The sequence below is a fragment of the Simochromis diagramma genome, unplaced genomic scaffold (assembly GCF_900408965.1).
Source record: "Simochromis diagramma unplaced genomic scaffold, fSimDia1.1 OVJJ01000802.1, whole genome shotgun sequence".
Lineage (NCBI taxonomy): Eukaryota > Metazoa > Chordata > Actinopteri > Cichliformes > Cichlidae > Simochromis > Simochromis diagramma.
Window position 1 is genome coordinate 18,068,331 of NW_024387492.1, and position 24,759 is coordinate 18,093,089.

The 24,759-nt window shown below is 36.3% G+C and overlaps 2 protein-coding genes across 2 annotated transcripts in view; one reads left to right on the forward strand and one right to left on the reverse strand.

Annotated features, from left to right (window-relative positions):
* LOC120725257 (exostosin-1) overlaps positions 1 to 24,759 on the forward strand; it is a 289,966-nt gene that overhangs the window by 146,228 nt on the left and 118,979 nt on the right. The gene's annotated exons all lie outside the window — the stretch shown is intronic.
* LOC120725277 (moronecidin-like) lies at positions 20,222 to 22,091 on the reverse strand. Its single transcript, XM_040018069.1, has 4 exons — positions 21,926 to 22,091; positions 21,690 to 21,790; positions 20,732 to 20,750; positions 20,222 to 20,640 (listed from the first exon to the last, which is right to left on the reverse strand). The coding sequence occupies exons 2-4, from the start codon at positions 21,787 to 21,789 to the stop codon at positions 20,487 to 20,489; spliced, it is 273 nt and encodes a 90-aa protein (XP_039874003.1). The 5' UTR covers position 21,790; positions 21,926 to 22,091; the 3' UTR covers positions 20,222 to 20,486.

Consider the following 24,759-nt stretch of genomic DNA (forward strand, 5'->3'; position numbering starts at 1 on the left):
GCAGAAAACACCAAGATTTGAGAATTTAAAAAAAAAACAACCAAAAATCCCTTTTTCTTTATTTATAATCACTAACAGTAACTTTTAGAGAAGTTTTAGAGAAATTCCTTACCTAACCACTCCCTTAGCCAGCCTCTTCAGTCTGTCTGGGTATTTGCTTTCTACAAAAAGGTTGAAAGTTAAAAAGTTGTCACCACATGAGAATAAATACAGATATACTGAAAAGAATGTTTTTATGATGCTGATCAATTAATCAGCAGCAGCAACTGTATTTTCAGTTTTAACTATATAGTTTCTTATTGGATATTTTAATAGAACATTATATAAAGACAGCACATTCATTCAGACATTCCAGTGTCCACATATATGGCACCATTTTATGTGTGTGTGTGATTGTGAGTGTGTGCGCACCTCCTCCACCTGATTCATTAATTTTCTGTCTCTCTATATATATCTATATTTGTTTTGGCAAATATTTGAAATTAATACATTCAAAATAATCTTGTTATTAGTGTCTATAATTGTATTAGAATGAGTTAGAAAATAAATTAGTTTAAAAAATTATGATTTTTCCCTTCAACAATTATAGAAAAACAAGAAAAGTGATAAAAAAAAAATAAACAAAACTGAAATACATTTACTTTTTTAGTGAATTTAGTGAATTGTTTTTTTTCTTGTTCTTTACAGTGGTTTTGCCAAAGACCAAACTTATTCACTATTTAGACTGACCCAATACAGATGGGATAAGCACTTTTTTCAATCAGAGCTATCTAGAGGAAATGGCGGTGGTATAATCTTCTAACTGGTGAACATGTTCTACTCTTTTAGTTTCACCACAAGTTCAAGAAAATCCACTGTAAAAAAGAGGGAATGTGTGATATTTCCAAAGGTAAATTATTGATAGCCTTAATATTGAACTTAACTGTGAATGTACGTTTTGCTGTCATTATGCAGCTTTACCTCTAAACCTCTGTAAACCGTTTCGAAAACTCGAACGAAATCTAGGCTCCACGGGTTCAGCCATGAACAGGACCAGTGTCAACACAAGAAAGATCACAACACCCTTCATCCTGAAACACAAAAACGTATTGCAAATATTATATCAAGGATCAAAGTCATTCTGTAAATGATTTCTTAATATGCATAAATACATATTACACATAATATATATATATATAAATATATATATATATATTTGTGTGTGTAATACCAGCTTTCATTGCAAAAGTTTCTCTTTATAAATAAAGTTGTTCTATTATTTACCTTAGATTAAGTGTTAGAGATGGTAAATTGTTGTGAGAAAAAGTGAGCAGACTGAGATCAGTCTGAGTGTATCTGGGTCTTTTTAATGGAAGCAGTGGCAGGAATGGGCGGGGGGGATAGCTATTATCAGCTCTAGTTTGTTATGTTGTAATGTTTTGTACTCTGCAATGTATTTTGCAACAACAGATAACATTTTGATCTAATGAGAACTTCTTCTGTCACTTCTCTATGGTCGAGGTTTATAGAATAATTCTTCTGTATGGAAGTGGTTTGGCTAAATATGTGAAATGGCAAAAAAATAGAGGAAAAAAGTGAACTTAGAAAACCATTCTTGTGTAAACCTGGTGATAGCTGGTTTTAACTGTTAAGTAGTTTGAATGTTATGAGAACATAACAAAGAAGGGTTTGTATATTTTAAGTATTCTTCCTGCGCCTACTGGCAGTTGAACTTTTATTTTAAAAGTGTGTATACTACAGAAAGGAAATCATTGTGGACATACTCTCACATTCAATTCAAAAAAGATAGACTTTCATATTCTCTGTATTCATTACATGTAAACTGGAATATATCAAGCTTTTTGTTTTAATATTAATGATTATGGCTTATTGTTAATGGAAAGTCAAAGTTCAGTATTCCAGGTTATTAAAAAAAGTCTGAGTCTGAGTAAAACTGCTATTTAGACAAATTAATTGCCATCTATCTCTCAGCCTGGTTCAACACATGCATCATCATAATCATAGGGACTGCTGACTTGACAGATGAGAATCACTGATGTCCTCCACAAGGAGGGTACCAGAAAACCAAAGAAGGTCATTGCTAAAAAGCTTGGCTTTTCACAGGGTGCTATATCAAATCATATTTATGGAAAGTGGACTGGAAGGAAAACGTGTTGTATGAAAAGGCAGAGAAACAATGGGGATCGCTACAGTCCTGACATAATTGTCAAGAAAAGTTGATTCAAGAACTTGTGAGAGCTTTACAAGACAAGAAGTGGATCAAGGCTGGTGTCAGTGCATCAAGCATCATCACCCACAGAGATCTTCAGGAAAGAAACTACTGTTCCAACTGTCAAATGGCTACGGTGGCCCTAAGGGGTCAAATTTACTGCAACTTTAGAAAATACCAACATATAGAAAAAAAATGTAGCAAAATGTTATGTTCCCCTAAAAGGGGTCCAGGCAATGAGGGGGAAGTAACAAAATGTGTCCGGGTCAGAAAAAGGAGACAGAGGCAAAATGGTTTAATGAAAGAGTTTTATTAAAGTTCCTTTTAATAACTCAACTAAAAGAGACGGACAAGCCGCTATCACCATTTAAAGAAACAAAACAAAACTCAAGCGTTGGTCAGTGAACTGAAAAGTAAGCCAGAAAAAAGGTTAGTAACCAAACACTCCTCTCCACCAAGCAGGAGCAAACAATCACAAAAAAAACCAATCTCACTAGCTACTAGCTGCAACCTCCAAACACTCACACAGCTCACTAGCTGCAACCACTCACATGGCACTCTGGCACCAGAGCTCACCTTTCTCTGCCCTTAAATACGTTTAATTGCTGATGTGAGTCAGCTGTACAATAGAAAAAGGTGGCACCTAAGGCAGGAGAGATGGTAGGATACGCCCACACAGGCAACTTCAGGAGGAGGCCCTGCTAGGGCCGTAACACAAAAGCTCATACAAAAGGGTTTTTTTTGGTAAGACAATGTCTTCCTATTATCCATTTACTGTTTGCTTGTCTGTAAACGGCTAATAGCTAACGTGTATCTACAGTATTATAGGAATCATGTGATGAATGTATCATTGTGAATCAAATGAATCATGTGAAAGTACACATTGCTTTATATCTTTTTTCCTTCTCAACACTGATGAATAATTTGCTTCTTTTTACATGTCTCAATGCAATTCTTTGCATGTTTTAGTTTCTGTCATTTCTGCATCTGTTGTTGTCTGCATCCACAGAAACACTTTGTGATAATTCTTTTATTCAACTTCTGTTGTGTTCTTTGTGTTTTTCTACCATTTTTGTATTTGCTGTGTTTTCTTAAGTTGCAGTCCATTTGACCTTTCACAGCCACTGTCAGGGTTCCTGGGTGGTTCACCCCGTGTTTTCAATTGTTTAATGATCAGTTTATTTACCTGTTCACATTTCCTGTTTTCCTCTGCCAGTTCGCTTCCTGTGTGTTATTAGTCAGATTACGTTCAGCTGTGTACTCACTAGTGATGTGCGATACCACTGATTTCCTTTCCGATCCGATACCAAGTAAAATTCAGGGTGGTATCGACGATACTGATCCGATACCGATACTCTGTACAAAAACTTAATGTTTTATTGTATTTCATAATACAATATATTATTGTATTATTTTAATTGTAATAATAATATAATAATATAGCTTCATAATGATTACAGGACATCAGACTAATTGTTCTTATTTCTTACTATTGCAGAATTATCATATAGAAATAAAAAACCTGAAGTTGTGCGCTATTTGAGCATGTTGCCTGCCTGCAGCACTAAAGGACTCCGCGAGAGACCTCTGTTTCGCCCTAGCAGCACCTGTCCCTCTCCTCCTCTTCAGTTTGTCTCAACATAAGCTCATCATATTCTGTGATATGATTTACTCTGAGGTGTTTGACGAGGTTAGTGCTGTTGCCACAACACCTCACTGTCTTGCCACATGTATCGCAAACCACGTCTTGGCTGTTTGTGGAGGTAAAATACGTCCACACATGACTCTGTTTACGCTCAGCCATTGTTGTGAGTGCGCACGCCAGGGGCTGTGGCACATTTATACAGCCGTGTTTCGCAAATGACTATGAAAGGCGTAAGAGGAAGTAGTTCCTTCCAGTTTAATGATGTAGTTTCTTTCCACTGCGTTCCTGTTAATGAAAGACTACAAATTTACCCCAAAGTACTAAAATATCGATATTTTAATATGAGAATCGATTCTAGAACATAAATTACTGGTATCGGACGAATCGATATTTCAAAATCGATCCGCACATCACTAGTACTCACCGGTCTCTCATTATCATCCTCATTAGTCTGTGTATTTAAAACAGATAACGGTCACAAAGTTAAAATAAAATAAAAATCTAAAACAATATAAAAATGTAAACTGAAAACATAAACTAAAAAATAAATTCAAAGGATTAACTGGCACTGCACCACATACATAGTTGATTCTTAAAAGGATAGTTTGACCACCAGGTTAAGCTCCTAAGATCTGATCTCTTTCATGGCATGCATTTTTAATTTCTCTTTGCTATTTGGGCTGATTGGGGCCTGATGAATGTAAAAACAAAGAATTATATTTTTACCTGATTTTGCTCTACAAGGGCCTGATATCCATATATGGGATAAATTTCGATAGAACAGTTACAATATAATGTCCTCGTAAGTGGATATCAGGCCCTTCTAGGGCAAAATTTACTACTGTGGTCTAGACAACCCAAAATGTCCACATATGTGGACGCTGGGTCCTAGGAGGTTAAAGTTGTTCTACTCCTTATTTTACTCAACAGTGATGTGTTGTGCCATTGAATAAATAAAAATGTTAAAGGAGTGTAATAATCAAAAATGTGGGTTGTTAGCTGAAGGAAATACCTTGTGTTAGAGGGCTCAAACAAAAAGAGGCTTGAAATACTGAATAAAATTAAATTATTAAAAAAGGAACAATTTCACAATATTCTAATTTATCAGTTTTACTAATAGAGTCTAAAATAACTGTTGACTTATTGTTAGGCTAAGAAGCTCCGTCATGCTAGCTAGTACGTAGTACGAAAAAGTCAGCATAACGAAAATAAACTACACCTAAACTTGGTTTATATCTGACCCAGACTGCAGGTCATAACTTCTTACCTGAAATTCATTTCACCTGACACTCGGACCGACGGCCACCTCGGGTCTCTGCTCCACCTGCTTCCCCTTTCCTTCACCCACCTGCTGGCCTCCACCACTTGCTAATGTTACTGAATCTGTGGAAGCTCCGCGATAGCCACCACAAGAAGTAACGAATAACGACCCTATCTAAATCCCAGTAACGATTAACGCGTTCCTGATTTTGGCATAATAACTAGTCACCGTGCTTGTTACCACAATAATAACGTAGTTACTGTAACGCGTTACTTAATAACACGTTAGTCCCTACACTGCTGATGGGACAGAATGTACCACAGTTAGATCAAGTCCTTTCCTTGTTTCCTTCTTTACCAAAAGAAAAGACATTTAATTGGTATTTTTGTGGATCTCCCTTTTCTGTGGTGGATGTAAGGCCTGGTCTGGCCCATAATAATTAAAATACAATGCTCAAAGGCTCTTGCTTTATGAAATAAAAATCCCTGTCACCCCTTTCCTTTAGCAGTAGTATTAGTAAGTATTTCATGCCTTATTTTACATTCAGGGTGTTGCCAACATATCATTTGGTTTTTGCATTCCAATTGAATAAGATAAAAAAAAAAAAGTTTTTGAAATAGAGAAGGCAGTCTTTTTTTGTTTGTTTGTGTGATTGTTTTATGTAACTTTTGTGAATTTTGGATTTACTGACAGGTGTATATAATGCCTATTGGCACTGAATAATTCCTAGAGACTTCAGCAATAAACAGATATGCATTGAAAGACTGTTTACTAAAATTATCATACGTTGTTTTTCCTACCAAAGTTAATTTAATCATTAGGCAAAAATTATTAATTATTTTGAATAATAACCACAAACAAAGTTTTGCTTTTTGCATTGCAGGTTTTATTCATGTGGACAGTTTGCAAATCAAGCCATTTTACATTTTTGAAAATTTGAGCTGTAGCAAAAATCACTACATTTCAATGTGTCATGCAAAAATCAGACTACTTTTATATTGCTATGCTGCATTTTTCAAACAGAAACCCTTATCCCGTAATTCTTTGTGTCTTCAGAACCAATTCGTCCCTGATGTCGGTTGGGCTTGATTAGTATCTGCTTGTTGGTTTCTGTATGTTGTGAAATTGAGATGAGAAAATGAAAATCAGTGCAGAAGGAATCATTCAGTTGATCAGCAGTGATCCATCAGAAGAATGCTTATTCACAAAGAATATATTTTTCTAATAATTTTAGGCTAAAATTCAGAAAGTCATAGATTTTAGCAGCTTTGTGTTATCTGAAATATTAAATTAGTTGGACATAGCCCAATTTACTTCAGTATGAAATGCCCTGATAATAGACCTAATGAAGGTGGACCATTTTGTTTTGTTTTTCAGCTTTGAAAATGTCGTTTACAGACTTTAGGTTTTAAATAGATGAAATCAACAAAATGAACAGCCTGATCACAATTAGTTACCTGTTGTTCATTTTCTTGGAGTTTCTCTTTGCTGATATGACAGAGACAAAAAAAGATACAAAGCAACAGTAATTAGTATGTTCATATTTGGGTGTAATTTTTTTTCTTCAATTTATAATTATGGGATAAATGTTAGTTTTTGAGTGTAGCTGCTATAGAAAAGTGACAGCATCAACATTTGTGGAACCTGCATTGATTCCCTACATGTCTCAGTTTTACTATATAACCCCACTGAGTACTGAATACTCTATGACCAATGGCAAAATAAACAATGCATATTATATTCAATATTCCATCACCACAACTTTTTCTGGCTTCCCCCCCCCCCAAGAGTTTAGTTTTTTGGAGCTATCATTGAATCATGATCAGTTGCGATTTACCTTTCCATGCTTCTTTGCCACCTTTGTATGCTTCTTTTAAACCTCCCCAGATAGATTGAAGGCGCTTAAAAAAGCACTCTCCTGGTTCGGCCATGAGGACAACCAGGGACAACACAAGAAAGAGCATAACAAACTTCATCCTGCAAAACAAAAATATATCAAGACCTATAACGTTATAAATGTGAGCCCCTACCCTACTCTTTCACTGATAGCTTGTTCCTCAATGTGTTTTACATTTCAGAATAAATCTTACTTGTGTCACAATACATGTTGAGTTTACATAACCGACAGATTTTGCATTAAGTAAACATGAAATGTCGTTTACCTGAATAGATGGAGTCCAAGTCAATATCTGCAGAGATCTAAACTTTTTAGTGGGGGGTTTGGTTTTAGTGGTTACACTCAGTTTCTCAATAATAGATTGAAACCCAGTACTACATATATCATTTTGGGTAGGAGGTGCTCTAAAGTGTTTTCAACTTGTGAGAGAGTTTTTTGAGTCATGAGTCAACTTCCATTAACCAATGAAATGAAAACAGAGCTGTGTTCTTAAAATATACACATTTCGAGCTAAACACCAAAAAAAAAAGTATTATAATAATGTGCATCTTCAAAACAAAAAGTTGCCTGATGAAAAGTAATTGAAACAACAGTTTAATTTTCTAGCTTGAATCACTAGGGTTTATTATAAATGTTTTCTAACCTTAACACAGAAATAACCAAGTACATAGGAGATTCAGATTTTTAAAATTCTCTTACTGAGTTTCACTTAGAGTTATTACAGTAGCCAGGTATCTTAGCTGTGGTCAAACACTGAAAACAGGGGCAAACACCTAGTTTAAATCTGTGAAATTACTTTACAAAACTGACATAATTTTGCCTGAATAAGCATCCATTCAAAATTTTGTAGGTATTTAGATGCCTAGTCTTATTTTTTCTTCGTTTCACTAAAATAATCAAGGTGGAACAACCTGAAATTGTAATTTGTTCTTATTTGTGCTTTTTAAATGACAACATGTTGAAGTAGGAAAAGCAGAAAAGTAGATGACAATGTGCATCCGGGCCAGCTTTCACATTGTCATGGCCTATAACTAAGTGGCAAGTCAAGGCATTAGGCGTACTGCAGTCATTGCCATGTTTTTGGTTGATCACAAATTTGAGGTCTAAACCTTTTTTATTCAAGGTTCAAGGTTCTTTATTTATCACATGCATAGTTATACATGTATAACACACAGTGAAATGTAGCCTGACACGCTCCTCGACATGTGCAAAAAAATTGGGGGGTGTAGAGGAAGAACATTATATGTGTGTGTGTATATATATATATATATATATATATATATATATATATATATATATATATATATATATAGTATATACATTGGGTAAATGTGCAGTAGTAGCAGCAAGCAGGTGAATTCTGTACATTAATATGAATAGACATCTGACTATTTTACAGGATAGACAATATAAACATATTTAAAATTAAAGGAATTGAAATGTACATTGTGCCTTGGTTTAGTGTCTGGAAGAGTCCTGTCTCAGTCAATTATAGATTATGTGAGAGGGCGGGTGTGTGTGTTTAGGGCCCGGATGGCTTGGGGATAGAAGCTCCTCTTGAGTCTTTCTGTTCTTGCCCGGAAGATGCGGAACCTTCTACCAGATTGCAGAAGTTGGAACAGTTTGTTGCCAGGATGGGACGGGTCCTTCAGTATCTGCGCTGCTCTAGTCCGGCATCTCCTGGTGTAGGTGTCCTGAAGCGGGGGGAGAGCAATCCTGCAGCAGCGTTCTGCTGTACGGATCACTCTCTGGAGAGCTTTTTGGTCTTTCACACAGCTGTTCCCAAACCACGATGTCATGTTCTGTGTGAGGATGCTCTCCACAGCGCCTGTATAGAAAATCCTGAGGATCTTTGGAGAGACCCTGAACTTCCTCAGTTGTCGTAGGTGATACAGGCGCTGCCTAGCCTTTTTTTATTATGTGTCTTGATAGTGTGCAAGAAATACATCATTTACCATAATAATTAAACTTGCTAAGACAATAGCACCATTATTGAGTAATTTTACATGCAAGCTTTTTGTCGTCCTTTGCTACTTGCAGTTTTACCAAATACATCTTGAGCAATTTAAAAGTCTCCTAAAACACATTTCTCAGTTTAAGCAATCCTCATGACCAATATAAACACAATGGCTAATCAGATGTCTAGGAAGAGTTTGTAGTTTTTAAAAAAAAAAGAGATACATTTTCATTATTATAGGAAGATTGAACACATTTGACATTTTAATGCCAACATGCAGATGGAACCTTGTTTCAAAAATTTGCTGTTCTGAAAAGCACTGTTTTTTTCTTCGCGTGATATGATATGTTATTTTAGGAATAACTAATAGAAAAATATTCTTCTGTAAAACCACCAGTTGCTAACATTTAGCCATCTTATTTAAATTATTTGACTAGAAACATCCATGTCACCAGCTTGACTTCAAAGGCCTTGAGTCCTAAATACACTTTGTGCTCTGAAACTCTTAAAAACATAGAGGAAATGTGCAGCTGCTCATCTTATCAGATGTCAAGTCACAGTGCTTGTGCAAGATCATTTGTCAACAACACACATTGATGCTGACGAACAATTTGAAGCAAATTCATATGATGAGTTAGAAACAAAAAAGGGTAATAACAAAAAGGCCCCGATCACACTGATTGTGCAATAAGTGCAATGTACAGAAGTGTGCCAGAAAATGGTGCAGGCACTTCTAATGAAATCCAAGAGTTACTTTGAGGACACTTAAACAAATTTAGTCTTGTCAACTAAAACCTTAAAATAAGCTTAAGTAAGCAGCAAGACTAAATAATAAGCTTTTTACCGAAACAAATTAAAGGTTATAACTATATAAATATAATCTGTAAGTTTCTACAAGAAGTTCCATCTTGCCTTAACTCCATCAGCGCCATTATATTGCTATGTAGTAACATCCAAAAAGTACCTTTTCCATGTAGTTGTTTTATCACCTGCAGCAATCTTCCTCCACTTTAGGGCCGCAGCTGTCGATTATTTTATTAATCAGTTATTCCATTGGTTAATCAAGTAAACAGATAATAATTATTTTTTCTCTTATTAAAAAGCAGTAATAAAAATTCAAATGACAAAAAAACAGGTCTTTCACTTTCACAACAAGCAGGTTAGTTGTTTCTATTTTAGAAATTGCTTTAATAGCTTTACTACTTAAAAGATCTACGTATAAAAAAACAAACTAAACTCTTTCATTCCACTTACATGACATAATAAAGCTTTTTTTTTTAAGAAAATATTTCCTTAAATGCAAATATAAATAATCTAATGTACAGTAATGTCAAATAAAGTAATGTACACATGCAATCTAAACTAAGGCATAAATTATGTGACAGTATTATATCTCTTCGCTGAGGTACATTTAGTATGTGTATATTTTTTGGGCATATGTGTCTGCATGTTTAAGTGCGATATCGAATGAGTGAGTTTTTCTTTGTAAGTCTTTAAAAGGAGCATGTGTTAGGTGCAGTAAAGAAAAGCAAGCATATCAGCATTCTGATGTTTGCCCTGAGCTTTGATACAAAGTTGAGCTCCTGAAAGGAAGATGTATTGACATCGTAGATGTTAATAATTAAAGTTAATAATAATTCAGTGTCAAACCGAACACCCCCAGGTCTATGGCTTAAAGTTTTACTGGTCCATGTCCATTTTTATTGGCCTTCAGAAAATGTTGTTTTTTCAACATTTTTAATAATAATACAGTCTAATTAATATAATACTTGATTTTATTTCTGTCTTAATCTGAAAATTTTTTGAAATAAATAAGGTCTAGTACACCCAATACCCCCCTTTAGCTTTACTCCTGCTTCCTGCAAGTACGAGTGCGATACAAAGTGGGATGGCTAGGAAAGCATCAGCCTTCAGGAAGCTGCCTAATTTAAACATCATATCAAACTTAGTTAACCATTGACTAAGTTGACTTTTGTAACTTTACTGTGGATTTACTCTATTTAAAACAAAGTACAATGCTACTACTAACAAGCTCCAAAGTTCACTTTTCTTCATGTCAGAGTTTGTTGACCTATCTGCTTAGGTTGCTGGCAGGCTATCTCAGCTGCTTTAATGCGTTAGATACACAAAACTGTGTCATCTGAGAAATCAGTTGATGTGGGTTGGCATTAACTTAACATTGTAGCTGAGCTTCACTTGACTGGACTAAAGTCATGTTGCATTTGCTCTTTCTGTGTCCTGTAACATCTTGTTGGGACAACTAAAATCAGTTATCTAATTAGGATTTTAAGTTTAATTGAATATAAAAAAAAAAATTATTAAAAAAAACAAAAAACATTTTATTTAGCACTGATCCCTCTTGTTTTACCTCAGTTCAGTTCAATATAATTCTTTTTGCCAAAGACCAAACTCACTCACATCTCACATTATTTAGAGGACGGGAAAAGGGTAGGAAGTAGTGGCACAGTTTTTTTTCATAGATGAAAAAACACATCGCTCTACCCTTGGCCTAACTCTCGACGGGACCACCCTATATCTCCCGATCACTCGATCTTTTTTCTATTCTTTTTTTCATTAGTTATATATAAAGTTTCAGAACACACTACAAAAGGATAATAAAGTTCAGTAAAAGTTTGATGTTTTGAAAGTTTGATCTTTCACGGCCTCAGTTTTGCTATAATGATACAGCTCTAACTTACCAGAAAGCTGCTTTCCTTGAGGTTGAAGTTCTGCAGGATCAGCCATGAAGAGGACCAGTGTAAATACAAGAAAGATTATGGCAGACTTCATTCTGAAACACAAAAAAGATATCACAGTAGTATTTCTAGAATCAAATAAATTAATTCACTCATTCAGTCATATTCATTGTTACGACTTTGTATTTATAAATAAAAATAGTGTGCTACTAGCCTACCTACTCACCTTTCAGCAGATTAATGAACTTAACTTCTGTGTTCAACCAACTGTTTGCACTAAAAAACTTGCCATGTGATCAAGTGCTCTGTATAGAGTAAAGGCATAGACACATTTTCAGGACAATGCTCAATTACAATCTGAATTTTGCCCTAAAAGGTTATAGCGAGTCAATATAATACATGTTAATGAACTTGATTTCAAACACAAGGTTAAATTGTAACATTTAACTCTGCAGGAAGTTAATAACAAGTGTCTGTTTATCAAAAAAACTAAACAAACCATTAAAATAAGAACTGAAAGTTTCTGTATTCATGATGTGTATATCGAAGTAAATATATAAAATATAAATATATAAAATATAAAATATTATATAAAAATATTAATATTATATAGAAGGAACTAAAGCAAATCTTGTTTTTGACAGGTAAGGAAAAAAAACAATTAAGACAGTTATCTCAGTTAGGTCACTGACGTGTCATTAATGTTTGGCATTAAATGTCTTAAAAGATATGCTTTCTTATTAGTGTAATTTAACATAACTATGAACTAACATAAAAACATGCTGACATACTTTGTGGAAAAACAAACAAACAAATGCTATTTAATTCAACTTTAAACATTCAATTTTTTTCATTTGTCTTTTGTGAAATATTCATTTCTCTTACCCAATGTTGACCACTTTAAGAATTTGCTTTAATTTTAGAAAAAATGTGCTTATGATGCTTTGTCATGTCTGTGGATACCCTTTTATCAATAAGGATCTGCTACCAGTAACGGTAAGCTGAAGATATGTCATGCAACGACCAGCGAACTTCGTAACACACTTTCAACATTGCATGTTGACTAAATTCATTGTTAATTATACTTCATGTAGTATTTAACCTAATAAGTTTTTTTTTCTTTTTCTTATTCAAGCACTAGTATTTTTCCACTGCGTTTTCCCCCTCCATTATTGTTGTTGCATTTTCACCATTTTGTCTTTAACACAGCAGCTTCACTGCAGAGTTGTTTCTTGTCATGCCAGTTGTCTAAGTTTATTTCACAGTCAGTGTTCTTAAACCCAACCTATTAAATTCACCAGTTACTATGTTGTGTTGTTATTAGGCATTTTTGCTTTTTACATATGAGCTGCAGATTTTTTAAAATCAAGACACTCTTTTAGGAGCTCTTCTAGCCCCTCTCGGTAATCTTCCAAGAAAATAATGACATGTTTTTATTAGGGCAGTGTTTCTTCCTTGAGCCATCAGAATGAAGCATTTTCAGAGCCTTTTTCTGATTTGGTTGAAGAAAGAACTAAATAGGATGGTATTTATGTAACACTTACCTATTCTTGGTGAGCATTCAAAGCACTTTTTACACTGGAAGCCATATTCACACACATACACACACAAACACACAATTATACAGTATAAAACATAGAATATAGTTTTTATCAAGTGAAACCTAAAAACGAGTATCAATTAAAACCTACCAAAGTAGTGATCTCTCCCCTCCCCAAGTGTCTTACTTGTTTGGATCTATCCTTTAAATTTCTGCCATCTTGTGGCTGCATTTTTTTTGTCTCTCAAAGCATACTTAAGCCACTGATTGAGTGTGCCTGTTTCCAGTTTACAATGGCATGAGTTTGCTAAGGTTATTCTAGTTATTAGTGCATGGTCGTGGTCAATGAACCTCAGGTCTTTGATGGGCAACTAATTTGAGACCAATTTGTAAAAGAGAGTTTGCTTTCACTGCTTTGAGATCAATCATGTTATCAATGTTTGGTGGAAATAGAATTAGCTCTCTAATATATCACCTTAACACAGCGGTCCCCAACCTTTTTTGAGCCACGGACCGGTTTATGCCTGACAATATTTTCACGGACCGGCTTTTAAGGTGTCGTGGATAAATACAACAAAATAAAACTAGTACCAGTACCGAAAAAAAGAAGATTTATTCATAACACACGTGAAAAGACCCAGGAAAACCGAGTTAACGATAAAAACGATAACAAAATAACGCTAAAAACCAATAAAACCCCTGAAAACCATACATTTCACACCCGAGCCTCAACTCTCGCGGCCCGGTACCAAACGACTCACGGACCGGTATTGGTCCGTGGCCCGGGGGTTGGAGACCGCTGCCTTAACAGATAAACTCCAGATTTCTAACCAGCTTAGAGAAAGATGTAAAGGAACTGGAATTAAAATTGAAGACGTTTTCAATAACTCATAAACGTCTATGATATGCTGCTAATACTCTTTAAACCCCTGTAGATATTGGCAGTTCAGTATGTTGTTCAGCACTCCAGCCTTTAATTTAGCTATGATTTTTTTTTTTAGTAATATACTGTATTTTAGCACACTTTTTGAAAACAGTGTAGGCCTGTATTTCAGTTTTTCATTGCTTGTGATTGAATAACTGAACTTACAGCTTGAGCCTCAAGAACTAGTGATGTGCTATACCACTGATTTCCTTTCCGATCCGATACCAAGTAAAATTCAGGGTGGTATCGACGATACTGATCCGATACCGATACTTTGTACAAAAACTTAATGTTTCATTGTATTTCATAATACAATATATTATTGTATTATTTTAATTGTAATAATAATATAATAATAGAGCTTTATAATGTCCAAAATGTGAACATTGGCATCCTCGATGTTCACATTTTGGACAGAGAGGACAGATGGTTTGAAAGAGGAGTGAAAGAAGCCATCTATGTCCACTGTGAGCGACCATCTTTGAACAGAGGCGGGGGTTTACGACACCAACTCTCTGCCATCTATAATCCAGTTTTGAGATCCCTTCCCAGACGCCTTAACGCCCACTCACATCCTGGGCCATCTGACCTCAGGAATTCGCATGATAAGGTGGGGCCAGGTTTCACAATGAACACACCCGAAACTCTGGCTGATTGGGACCCACGCCCAGTTTCCCACCTTGGCTCAGGCGATTAGAGGATCATCAGGGGGTCCTTTTGTCCCTCTGTGGGGGGTCACTCCCACTAGGTTTATATCTGGGACTCTCCACCATTTGACCTTAGAACTGAAGAAGCTTCTCGGATGAGAGGTGAAACGTCTTCAAGCAACTTAAAGAAGTCCAGACACTTTTCTTTGCAAGCTCCTTTGACTACGATGACCTGGATGACTGAGAACCTTCACAGACAAACACATGTATCCTTTAAATTAGACAAGGGACAAATGTTTTTGTGCATGCAAATTTATTTTTTGCTTTAGCATTATTAGGTGTGAATGCAGGGGTGAATGTGAGCGGGAATGGTTGTCTGTCTCTGTGTGTTAGCCCTGCGACAGACTGGCGACCTGTCCAGGGTGACAGCTCCAGCGCCCCCCGCGACCCTGAAAAGGATAAGGGGAAGCGAGTGGATGGATGGATGCTTTAGCATTATAATAAAATGTGTTGCTGAAACAGTAAAGTAGTTCTACACATTACAAGTGTTGCAGAAAATTATTGAACCTTATTGAAAATTTACTCAATGCATCTCATTTGTCTCTTTAAATCATCCCATCATGTCATCAATCATTCAGACACATTTTAAAGCCATAGCAGGTCATGTTAATTCGTTTGTTTTTCAGAGGCGCAGAAAGCATTCTTTTCAACTACAGTAAAGAGTTTTAGACTTTCTCTTTCAGGTGGAAGTCTAGTTAAAAGCAACTCTCTCTCGTTTGAGCTGCTCTCGGTTAAAGCGTTGGTTCAGATTCTCCTGTTTCTGAAGTTGTTCCAGTTGCTGCAGTTGTTGATGCAGTTCCTGCTCTAGCTGCTGTTCCCCTCTTCGTCTACGGTCTGTATTTCTGTGGTCAGAGAGAAGTTAAAGTTTAGCTCCACATGCAGCACATGTCGTTGTCAAGCATTTGCAATAATAGTAGAAGCACAAGTTCTTACCCATGGATAGGCTTACTAGCTGAATAAAAGAAAAAAGAGATGGAAATAATGTAGTATGAATTTGACACAGTATTATACATATAATATTAATGCAGGATGTACAATGCAATTATACCATTCAAAGGGAATGTGCCTGTAGTGTACATCTTACCATACTATAATTCATATAATATAAAACACAGTAATGCAGGATGTATAATGCTGTTACCGTAACTGTAGTGTACAACTTACTTATCCTAAATTAGCTTTGTCTAGAAATGATAATTGAGCTGTGATCATGGTATCTGATACCACGGCCAAAAAACAATTTTTTGCTGATAAAAGACTTTGAGGAAGCTAGCTTTTTTTTTTTTTTATGTTAACTGTATTATAGTGAGGAAGTAATGATCACTGGCATTCCTAATTTTAAGTAAACAAAGGTAAAATAAATGAGGCAGAGGGTAAGATGTTTTCAATATTAGACAATTTTACAGGTCAACTTTAAATTTTTAAGCCCATAAGCCTCCAGCCAAATCTGACATTAGCTGTTGCTTTTAAATAAAATCAGACACCTCACTTTTTCAGAGAAATTGGTTCTCATCCTCATAAGGTTCCCGTGTAAAATAATGAAAGTACCCCTATATGCTATTGTCCAAACTTAAACGTTGGTGTGTTTCTTTCTAAGATTTTAAATGTATTAAATGTTTAATGTATATGTATGTGTTTATGGTTATGCATATAGTAAACTTATGATTTACATAGGAAATGCGAACAAAGAAACTGGTAAACATAGTAGTCCAACATTAAATTAACATTAAACACTGTAATGTTATTACAGTAGTTACACATCTCCATTCATTTTCTACAATTTCTACATAGATGATGATTGTTAGAATACCATGAGAACCGCTTACTGTAAAAAAAAAAAAAAAATCCCTCTCATAATGGGTAAAAAAAATCTAAATATCAACAAAATTACCATGAATAAGTCCGCCAATAATATGGGGAAAAAAGCCTTCCCCAGGTTCAGCCATGAGGACGACCATCGACAGCACAAGGAACAGTATAGTGCACTTCATCCTAGAGATAAGAATCAAAGAAATCCTATTACTTTATTTAAGTTGAATTTAATGGCTCTTTTTGAGTTATCAAGTTTAAGTAGTTTTTTTTAATTATATAGGTTGTAAGTAAAGTAAGGATATATTTAATACATACCTTTCTGATTGAGAGGGAATTCAACTGTTGTCTATGGAAAGTAAGTGGTGTAAGGCCTACAAGTAATGATCGCTGTGTGTTTGCGCATCTCTTTATATACCAGTTGTTGAATTACTTTATGTGTTGCTTGTGCAATACAGGATGGAAAAAGCAGAGTATTACATGGTATTTTGTAATGTACAATGAGCAATTATCTCTGTCAATGAGGTTATGTTTGCATGTGTGTGCGTTTCATTGTTTCTGCCTGTGCGCGGTTGAAAAGTTCAGAATGAATTCTGATACAATTTTGTATGATTGTAGAGTGGTGTTATCTTTGTGTCTTTTATACACCAAGGTCATCAATGTAGTGATTTATTGATGTTCATCTTCTTACGATCAGAATATCCCACTTTTTATTAGCGTCTCTTCATGAAAGAGTTTGAAAGCTCATAGAGTTAGTTACATTTTTCGGTAATTTTGCCAAGAATTTAAAAAAAAGGGAATAAAGTGGAGACTTTCAGCTTCCTTTGACAAAAAAATGTAGATAATTGTTCAGGCATTACCAACATTTTCAAACACAGTCCCTGATTTCCAGGAGTTAAAAAGTAATTGGAAAACTTACTGACAGATTGATTCATGGCTAGGTGAGATCTGTTCCTTTTTTGTTCCATGGCCAATCAGGCACATAAAATGACTGAAGCTGTGGCACACACCATTTATGATGGTGATCTGATTAAAGAGTTTTTCGAATAATCATTTGAAATATCCATATTTTTTCTGTCTACAATTAGAATGCTAGTATACATAAATAAGTTAGGATGACTAAAGCAAACATAAGATTTTCATTTTGGTCTGTAATAATTCATATTTCCCATCCGTTGACATACATGTAAGGGCAGAACTAGGAATAGGATTTAGGAGCTAGTTCTCGTAGAGAGGTTCAGTTCTCAATAGTTCACTTCTTTGGAATGGTTTGTCTGCTTGCCTGTCAATCCGGCTTATTGGTTCCAGATGCACTTGTGTTACAATCACTTGATTTAAGTTTGTCTGCTGAAGGGAGAAAAATTATGTCTGAATTGTAGTGGTGTGCGGATCGATATTGAAATATCGATTCTTCCGATACCAGTAATTTATGTTCTAGAATCGATTCTCATATTAAAATATCGATATTTTAGTACTTTGGGGTAAATTTGTAGTCTTTCATTAACAGGAACACAGTGGAAAGAAACTATATCGTTCGGATCGTCTAAATTGGAAGAAACTACTTCCTCTTACGCCTTTCATAGTCATATGCGAAATAGGGCTGTATAAATGTGTCGCAGCCCCTGGCCAGTGTTGCCAACTCCTCAGTAAGGAAAGTCAGTCAGTCAGTCTATCTATATATATGTGTGTGTGTGTGTGTGTGTGTGTGTGTGTGTATATATATATATATATATATATATATATATAGCAGCTGGATAGCGTAGTGGTTAGACTACACTCCTTTGGAGCAGAGGATTGCAATTTGGATTCCCGCCTGGGGTGTCTGTATCCAGTAAGGGTCCTAAGGCTAGACCCCCTATGCTAAGCAAGCCTACAGACATGAGCGAGACAGATAAACATGAAGGCATGCCGGCTCGGATGTCGCCCGGATCAACAAGGTCCGCGTCAGGTGTTGAGGAACCAGGGCACCCTGACGAGAAGTGGGCTACTCGAACAAGAAGGCATCGGTGGGCAAGAGACAAAAACAGGGCGTTGTTGGAAGGCTACTACGCAAGTAACCCTGGCGGGACCTATGGATTCTTCGATACCCAACATCCACAATGACGGCGAAACAACTAGTAGCTCAGTGTTCCAACATTCGAAAGAAGGGACTGCTCTCACACCTAGAGATTGATGAGCTACAACATAAATGCTACGGCAAGGGGGAGCCAGGACGCCAGGTCAGGGGGGAGATATCATCACCCCCACCCGAGATTGGGTACCAAGCCCCAAGTGCGATAGGAGAAGGATCGTTGAGTGCGAGAGGAACTGACCTGAAAGATAGGATCATGGCCAAGCTTGAAACCTGGACCCCCGTAGCCGGTTACCAAGATTACGTGAAGTACCTTCAGAAGGTCTGCTAGATGATGTTAATGCAGCACTACGGACGATACCTACAGCCACGATTACCGACACTAACAAGCTGATCTACAATACCGCAGCAGTGATCAGTGAGATGCTTGGCTACAAGTTGAACAGCCACAAGGGGCAGTACCCTCCATGGAGAAGGAGGCTAGAGGCTAAGATCAAGGTAGCACGGAGGGAGGTTAGCCAACTGTCGGAGTTGCAGAAAGAAAAAAAAAGAAAAAATACACAGAAACATTGGAAATCACTTTTTGGCAGGCAATCACTTTTTGGCACAACACCGGCAAAAGTGACCCGAAATAGGCACCTTCACTTAGGAGTTACTTTGTGTGTGTGTGTGTGTTTATACATAGTTGGACCACACATCACAACAGTGGTGTGTGGTTGGAGGATGTGTTTGTGCGGGGGGGGCGCAAACATTTTTCTTGTAAAACAAAGAGGGGCATAGTAAAAAAAAGTTTGGGAACCACTGCATTAAGTAAACAAGCTCTGTGCAATTTATCATCTGAACAGATAAGTTCCTGATTTCTAACCAGGTTGCTCATCATGTGAATTGGAATCCAGTGTGAAGACGTTTTTAATAACTCCTTTAGCACATTCCCATTGAAAGCCCCAGAAACAGCCTAGATGTGTTACTAATACACCACTTTATTAGTGCTCCATTCTTCTATTTAGCTGAGATGTTTTTGTTAAAAATATACTGTAATTTATTATGTTTTTTTTTTTTTTTAATTAAGCTGTAGGATCATTTTTCTGTTTTTCATTGCTGGTGATTGAATGACAATCTACTCTAACTCCTGAGTCACATGTTCTAACGTCACCACAATGCAAAAAAAAAAAAAATCCACATCCCATATTTTATCATTTATAAATTCAAATGCATTTGCAGTTTTTCCTTCTTGTCAGTTTATCTGTTTGTCTATTTGTATTACTTTCTTCTCACCAAGACGTGGCACCAAGTTTGGATTTAACAACACTTTGCAGTCCTGGAATATCAAAAACTTCATTACAGACAACTTAAGAGACCTATAACCTGAATTTTAAAAACATTTAAAATGAACATACTGTAGTATTGAAAGTGGTTAAGATATTTATGACTATATAAAGGTCACAGAAAAGTTTCAAATTACTTCAACAATAATTCAAACCACTGTGTCCTTTAAGGACAAATGTTTTTGTGCATGCAGATTTATTTTTTAGCATTATATTAAAATGGGTTGGTGAAATAATAAAGCAGTTCTACACATTACAAGTGATGCAGAATATTTAACCTTATTGAGAATTTATTCAGAACAACTTATTTGTCTCTTTAAATCATCTCATCATGTACTCAATCATTCAAACATGTCTTAAAGCCACGCGTGGTTATGTTAATTCGGTTATGCATTCTTTTCAACAACAGTAAAGAGTTTTAGACTTTCTCTTTCGGGTGGAAGTCTAGTTAAAAACAACTCTCTCTCGTTTGAGCTGCTCTCGGTTAAAGCGTTGGTTCAGCTTTTCCTGTTGCTGAAGTTGTTTCAGTTGCTGCAGTTGTTGATGCAGTTCCTGCTCTACCTGCAGTTCTCCTCTTCGTCTGCGACGTTGTATTAAGCTGTGGTCAGAGAGAAATGACAATTTAGATCCAGATGCAACAAGAGTAGTTGTCAAGCATTTGCAATAATTGTAGAAGCACAAGTTCTTACCCATGGATAGCCTTGCCAGCTGAATAAAAGAAAAAAGAGATGGAAATAATGTAGTATGAATTTGACACAGTATTATACATATAATATTAATGCAGGATGTACAATGCAATTATACCATTCAAAGGGAATGTGCCTGTAGTGTACATCTTACCATACTATAATTCATATAATATAAAACACAGTAATGCAGGATGTATAATGCTGTTACCGTAACTGTAGTGTACAACTTACTTATCCTAAATTAGCTTTGTCTAGAAATGATAATTGAGCTGTGATCATGGTATCTGATACCACGGCCAAAAAACAATTTTTTGCTGATAAAAGACTTTGAGGAAGCTAGCTTATTTTTTTGTGTTAACTGTATTATAGTGAGGAAGTAATGATCACTGGCATTCCTAATTTTAAGTAAACAAAGGTAAAATAAATGAGGCAGAGGGTAAGATGTTTTCAATATTAGACAATTTTACAGGTCAACTTTAAATTTTTAAGCCCATAAGCCTCCAGCCAAATCTGACATTAGCTGTTGCTTTTAAATAAAATCAGACACCTCACTTTTTCAGAGAAATTGGTTCTCATCCTCATAAGGTTCCCGTGTAAAATAATGAAAGTACCCCTATATGCTATTGTCCAAACTTAAACGTTGGTGTGTTTCTTTCTAAGATTTTAAATGTATTAAATGTTTAATGTATATGTATGTGTTTATGGTTATGCATATAGTAAACTTATGATTTACATAGGAAATGCGAACAAAGAAACTGGTAAACATAGTAGTCCAACATTAAATTAACATTAAACACTGTAATGTTATTACAGTAGTTACACATCTCCATTCATACATTTTCTACAATTTCTACATAGATGATGATTGTTAGAATACCATGAGAACCGCTTACTGTAAAAAAAAAAAAAAAATCCCTCTCATAATGGGTAAAAAAAATCTAAATATCAACAAAATTACCATGAATAAGTCCGCCAATAATATGGGAAAAAAAGCCTTCCCCAGGTTCAGCCATGAGGACGACCATCGACAGCACAAGGAACAGTATAGTGCACTTCATCCTAGAGATAAGAATCAAAGAAATCCTATTACTTTATTTAAGTTGAATTTAATGGCTCTTTTTGAGTTATCAAGTTTAAGTAGTTTTTTTTAATTATATAGGTTGTAAGTAAAGTAAGGATATATTTAATACATACCTTTCTGATTGAGAGGGAATTCAACTGTTGTCTATGGAAAGTAAGTGGTGTAAGGCCTACAAGTAATGATCGCTGTGTGTTTGCGCATCTCTTTATATACCAGTTGTTGAATTACTTTATGTGTTGCTTGTGCAATACAGGATGGAAAAAGCAGATTATTACATGGTATTTTGTAATGTACAATGAGCAATTACAGTGGGGCAAAAAAGTATTTAGTCAGCCACCGATTGTGCAAGTTCCCCCACTTACAATGATGACAGAGGTCAGTAACTCAGCATATGCTAATTTCCAATAATTTACATAGGGATGATAAAGAGATATTGTGCAACCAGTTCCCCAAATGACCTAACACTTCATTGCATGTGTGTTTTAAAGAAACACACTTGTATTTGTAATTCTTCATGTACAGTGGGGCAAAAAAGTATTTAGTCAGCCACCGATTGTGCAAGTTCCCCCACTTAAAATGATGACAGAGGTCAGTAATTTGCACCAGAGGTACACTTCAGCTGTGAGAGACAGAATGTGAAAAAAACATCCATGAATTCACATGGTAGGATTTGTAAAGAATTTATTCGTAAATTAGGGTGGAAAATAAGTATTTGGTCACCTCAAACAAGGAAAATCTCTGGCTCTCACAGACCTGTAACATCTTCTGTAAGAAGCTTTTCTGTCCCCCACTCGTTCCCTGTATGAATGGCACCTGTTTGAACTCATCATCTGTATAAAAGACACCTGTCCACAGCCTCAAACAGTCAGACTCCAAACGCCGCCATGGCCAAGACCAAAGAGCTTTCGAAGGACACCAGGAAAAGTATTGTAGACCCGCACCAGACTGGGAAGAGTGAATCTACAATAGGCAAGCAGCTTGGTGTGAAAAAATCAACTGTGGGAGCAATCATCAGAAAATGGAAGACATACAAGACCACTGATAATCTCCCTCGATCTGGGGCTCCACGCAAGATCTCATCCCGTGGGGTCAAAATGATCATGAGAACGGTGAGCAAAGATCCCAGAACCACACGGGGGGACCTGGTGAATGACCTGCAGAGAGCTGGGACCAAAGTAACAAAGGTCACCATCAGTAACACACTACAACGGCAGGGAATCAAATCCCGCAGTGCCAGACGTGTTCCGCTGCTGAAGCCAGTGCATGTCCAGGCCCGTCTGAAGTTTGCCAGAGAGCACATGGATGATACAGCAGAGGATTGGGAGAATGTCATGTGGTCAGATGAAACCAAAGTAGAACTTTTTGGTATAACCTCAACTCGTCGTGTTTGGAGGAAGAAGAATACTGAGTTGCATCCCAAGAACACCATACCTACTGTGAAGCATGGGGGTGGAAACATCATGCTATGGGGCTGTTTTTCTGCCAAGGGGACAGGACGACTGATCCGTGTTAAGGACAGAATGAATGGGGCCATGTATTGTGAGATTTTGAGCCAAAACCTCCTTCCATCAGTGAGAACTTTGAAGATGAAACGAGGCTGGGTCTTCCAACATGACAATGATCCAAAACACACCGCCCGGGCAACAAAGGAGTGGCTCCGTAAGAAGCATTTGAAAGTCCTGGAGTGGCCTAGCCAGTCTCCAGACCTCAACCCCATAGCAAATCTGTGGCGGGAGTTGAAAGTCCGTGTTGCTCGGCGACAGCCCCAAAACATCACTGCTCTCGAGAAGATCTGCATGGAGGACTGGGCCAAAATACCAGCTACTGTGTGTGCAAACCTGGTAAAGACCTATAGTAAACGTTTGACCTCTGTTATTGCCAACAAAGGTTATGTTACAAAGTATTGAGTTGTATTTTTGTTATTGACCAAATACTTATTTTCCACCCTGATTTACGAATAAATTCTTTACAAATCCTACCATGTGGATTCATGGATTTTTTTTTTCACATTCTGTCGCTCACAGTTGAAGTGTACCTCTGGTGCAAATTACTGACCTCTGTCATCATTTTAGGTGGGGGAACTTGCACAATCGGTGGCTGACTAAATACTTTTTTGCCCCACTGTATCTCTGTCAATGAGGTTATGTTTGCATGTGTGTGCGTTTCATTGTTTCTGCCTGTGCGCGGTTGAAAAGTTCAGAATGAATTCTGATACAATTTTGTATGATTGTAGAGTGGTGTTATCTTTGTGTCTTTTATACACCAAGGTCATCAATGTCGTGATTTATTGATGTTCATCTTCTTACGATCAGAATATCCCACTTTTTATTAGCGTCTCTTCATGAAAGAGTTTGAAAGCTCATAGAGTTAGTTACATTTTTCGGTAATTTTGCCAAGAATTTAAAAAAAAGGGAATAAAGTGGAGACTTTCAGCTTCCTTTGACAAAAAAATGTAGATAATTGTTCAGGCATTACCAACATTTTCAAACACAGTCCCTGATTTCCAGGAGTTAAAAAGTAATTGGAAAACTTACTGACAGATTGATTCATGGCTAGGTGAGATCTGTTCCTTTTTTGTTCCATGGCCAATCAGGCACATAAAATGACTGAAGCTGTGGCACACACCATTTATGATGGTGATCTGATTAAAGAGTTTTTTGAATAATCATTTGAAATATCCATATTTTTTCTGTCTACAATTAGAATGCTAGTATACATAAATCAATTAGGATGACTACAGCAAACATAAGATTTTCATTTTGGTCTGTAATAATTCATATTTCCCATCCGTTGACATACATGTAAGGGCAGAACTAGGAATAGGATTTAGGAGCTAGTTCTCGTAGAGAGGTTCAGTTCTCAATAGTTCACTTCTTTGGAATGGTTTGTCTGCTTGCCTGTCAATCCGGCTTATTGGTTCCAGATGCACTTGTGTTACAATCACTTG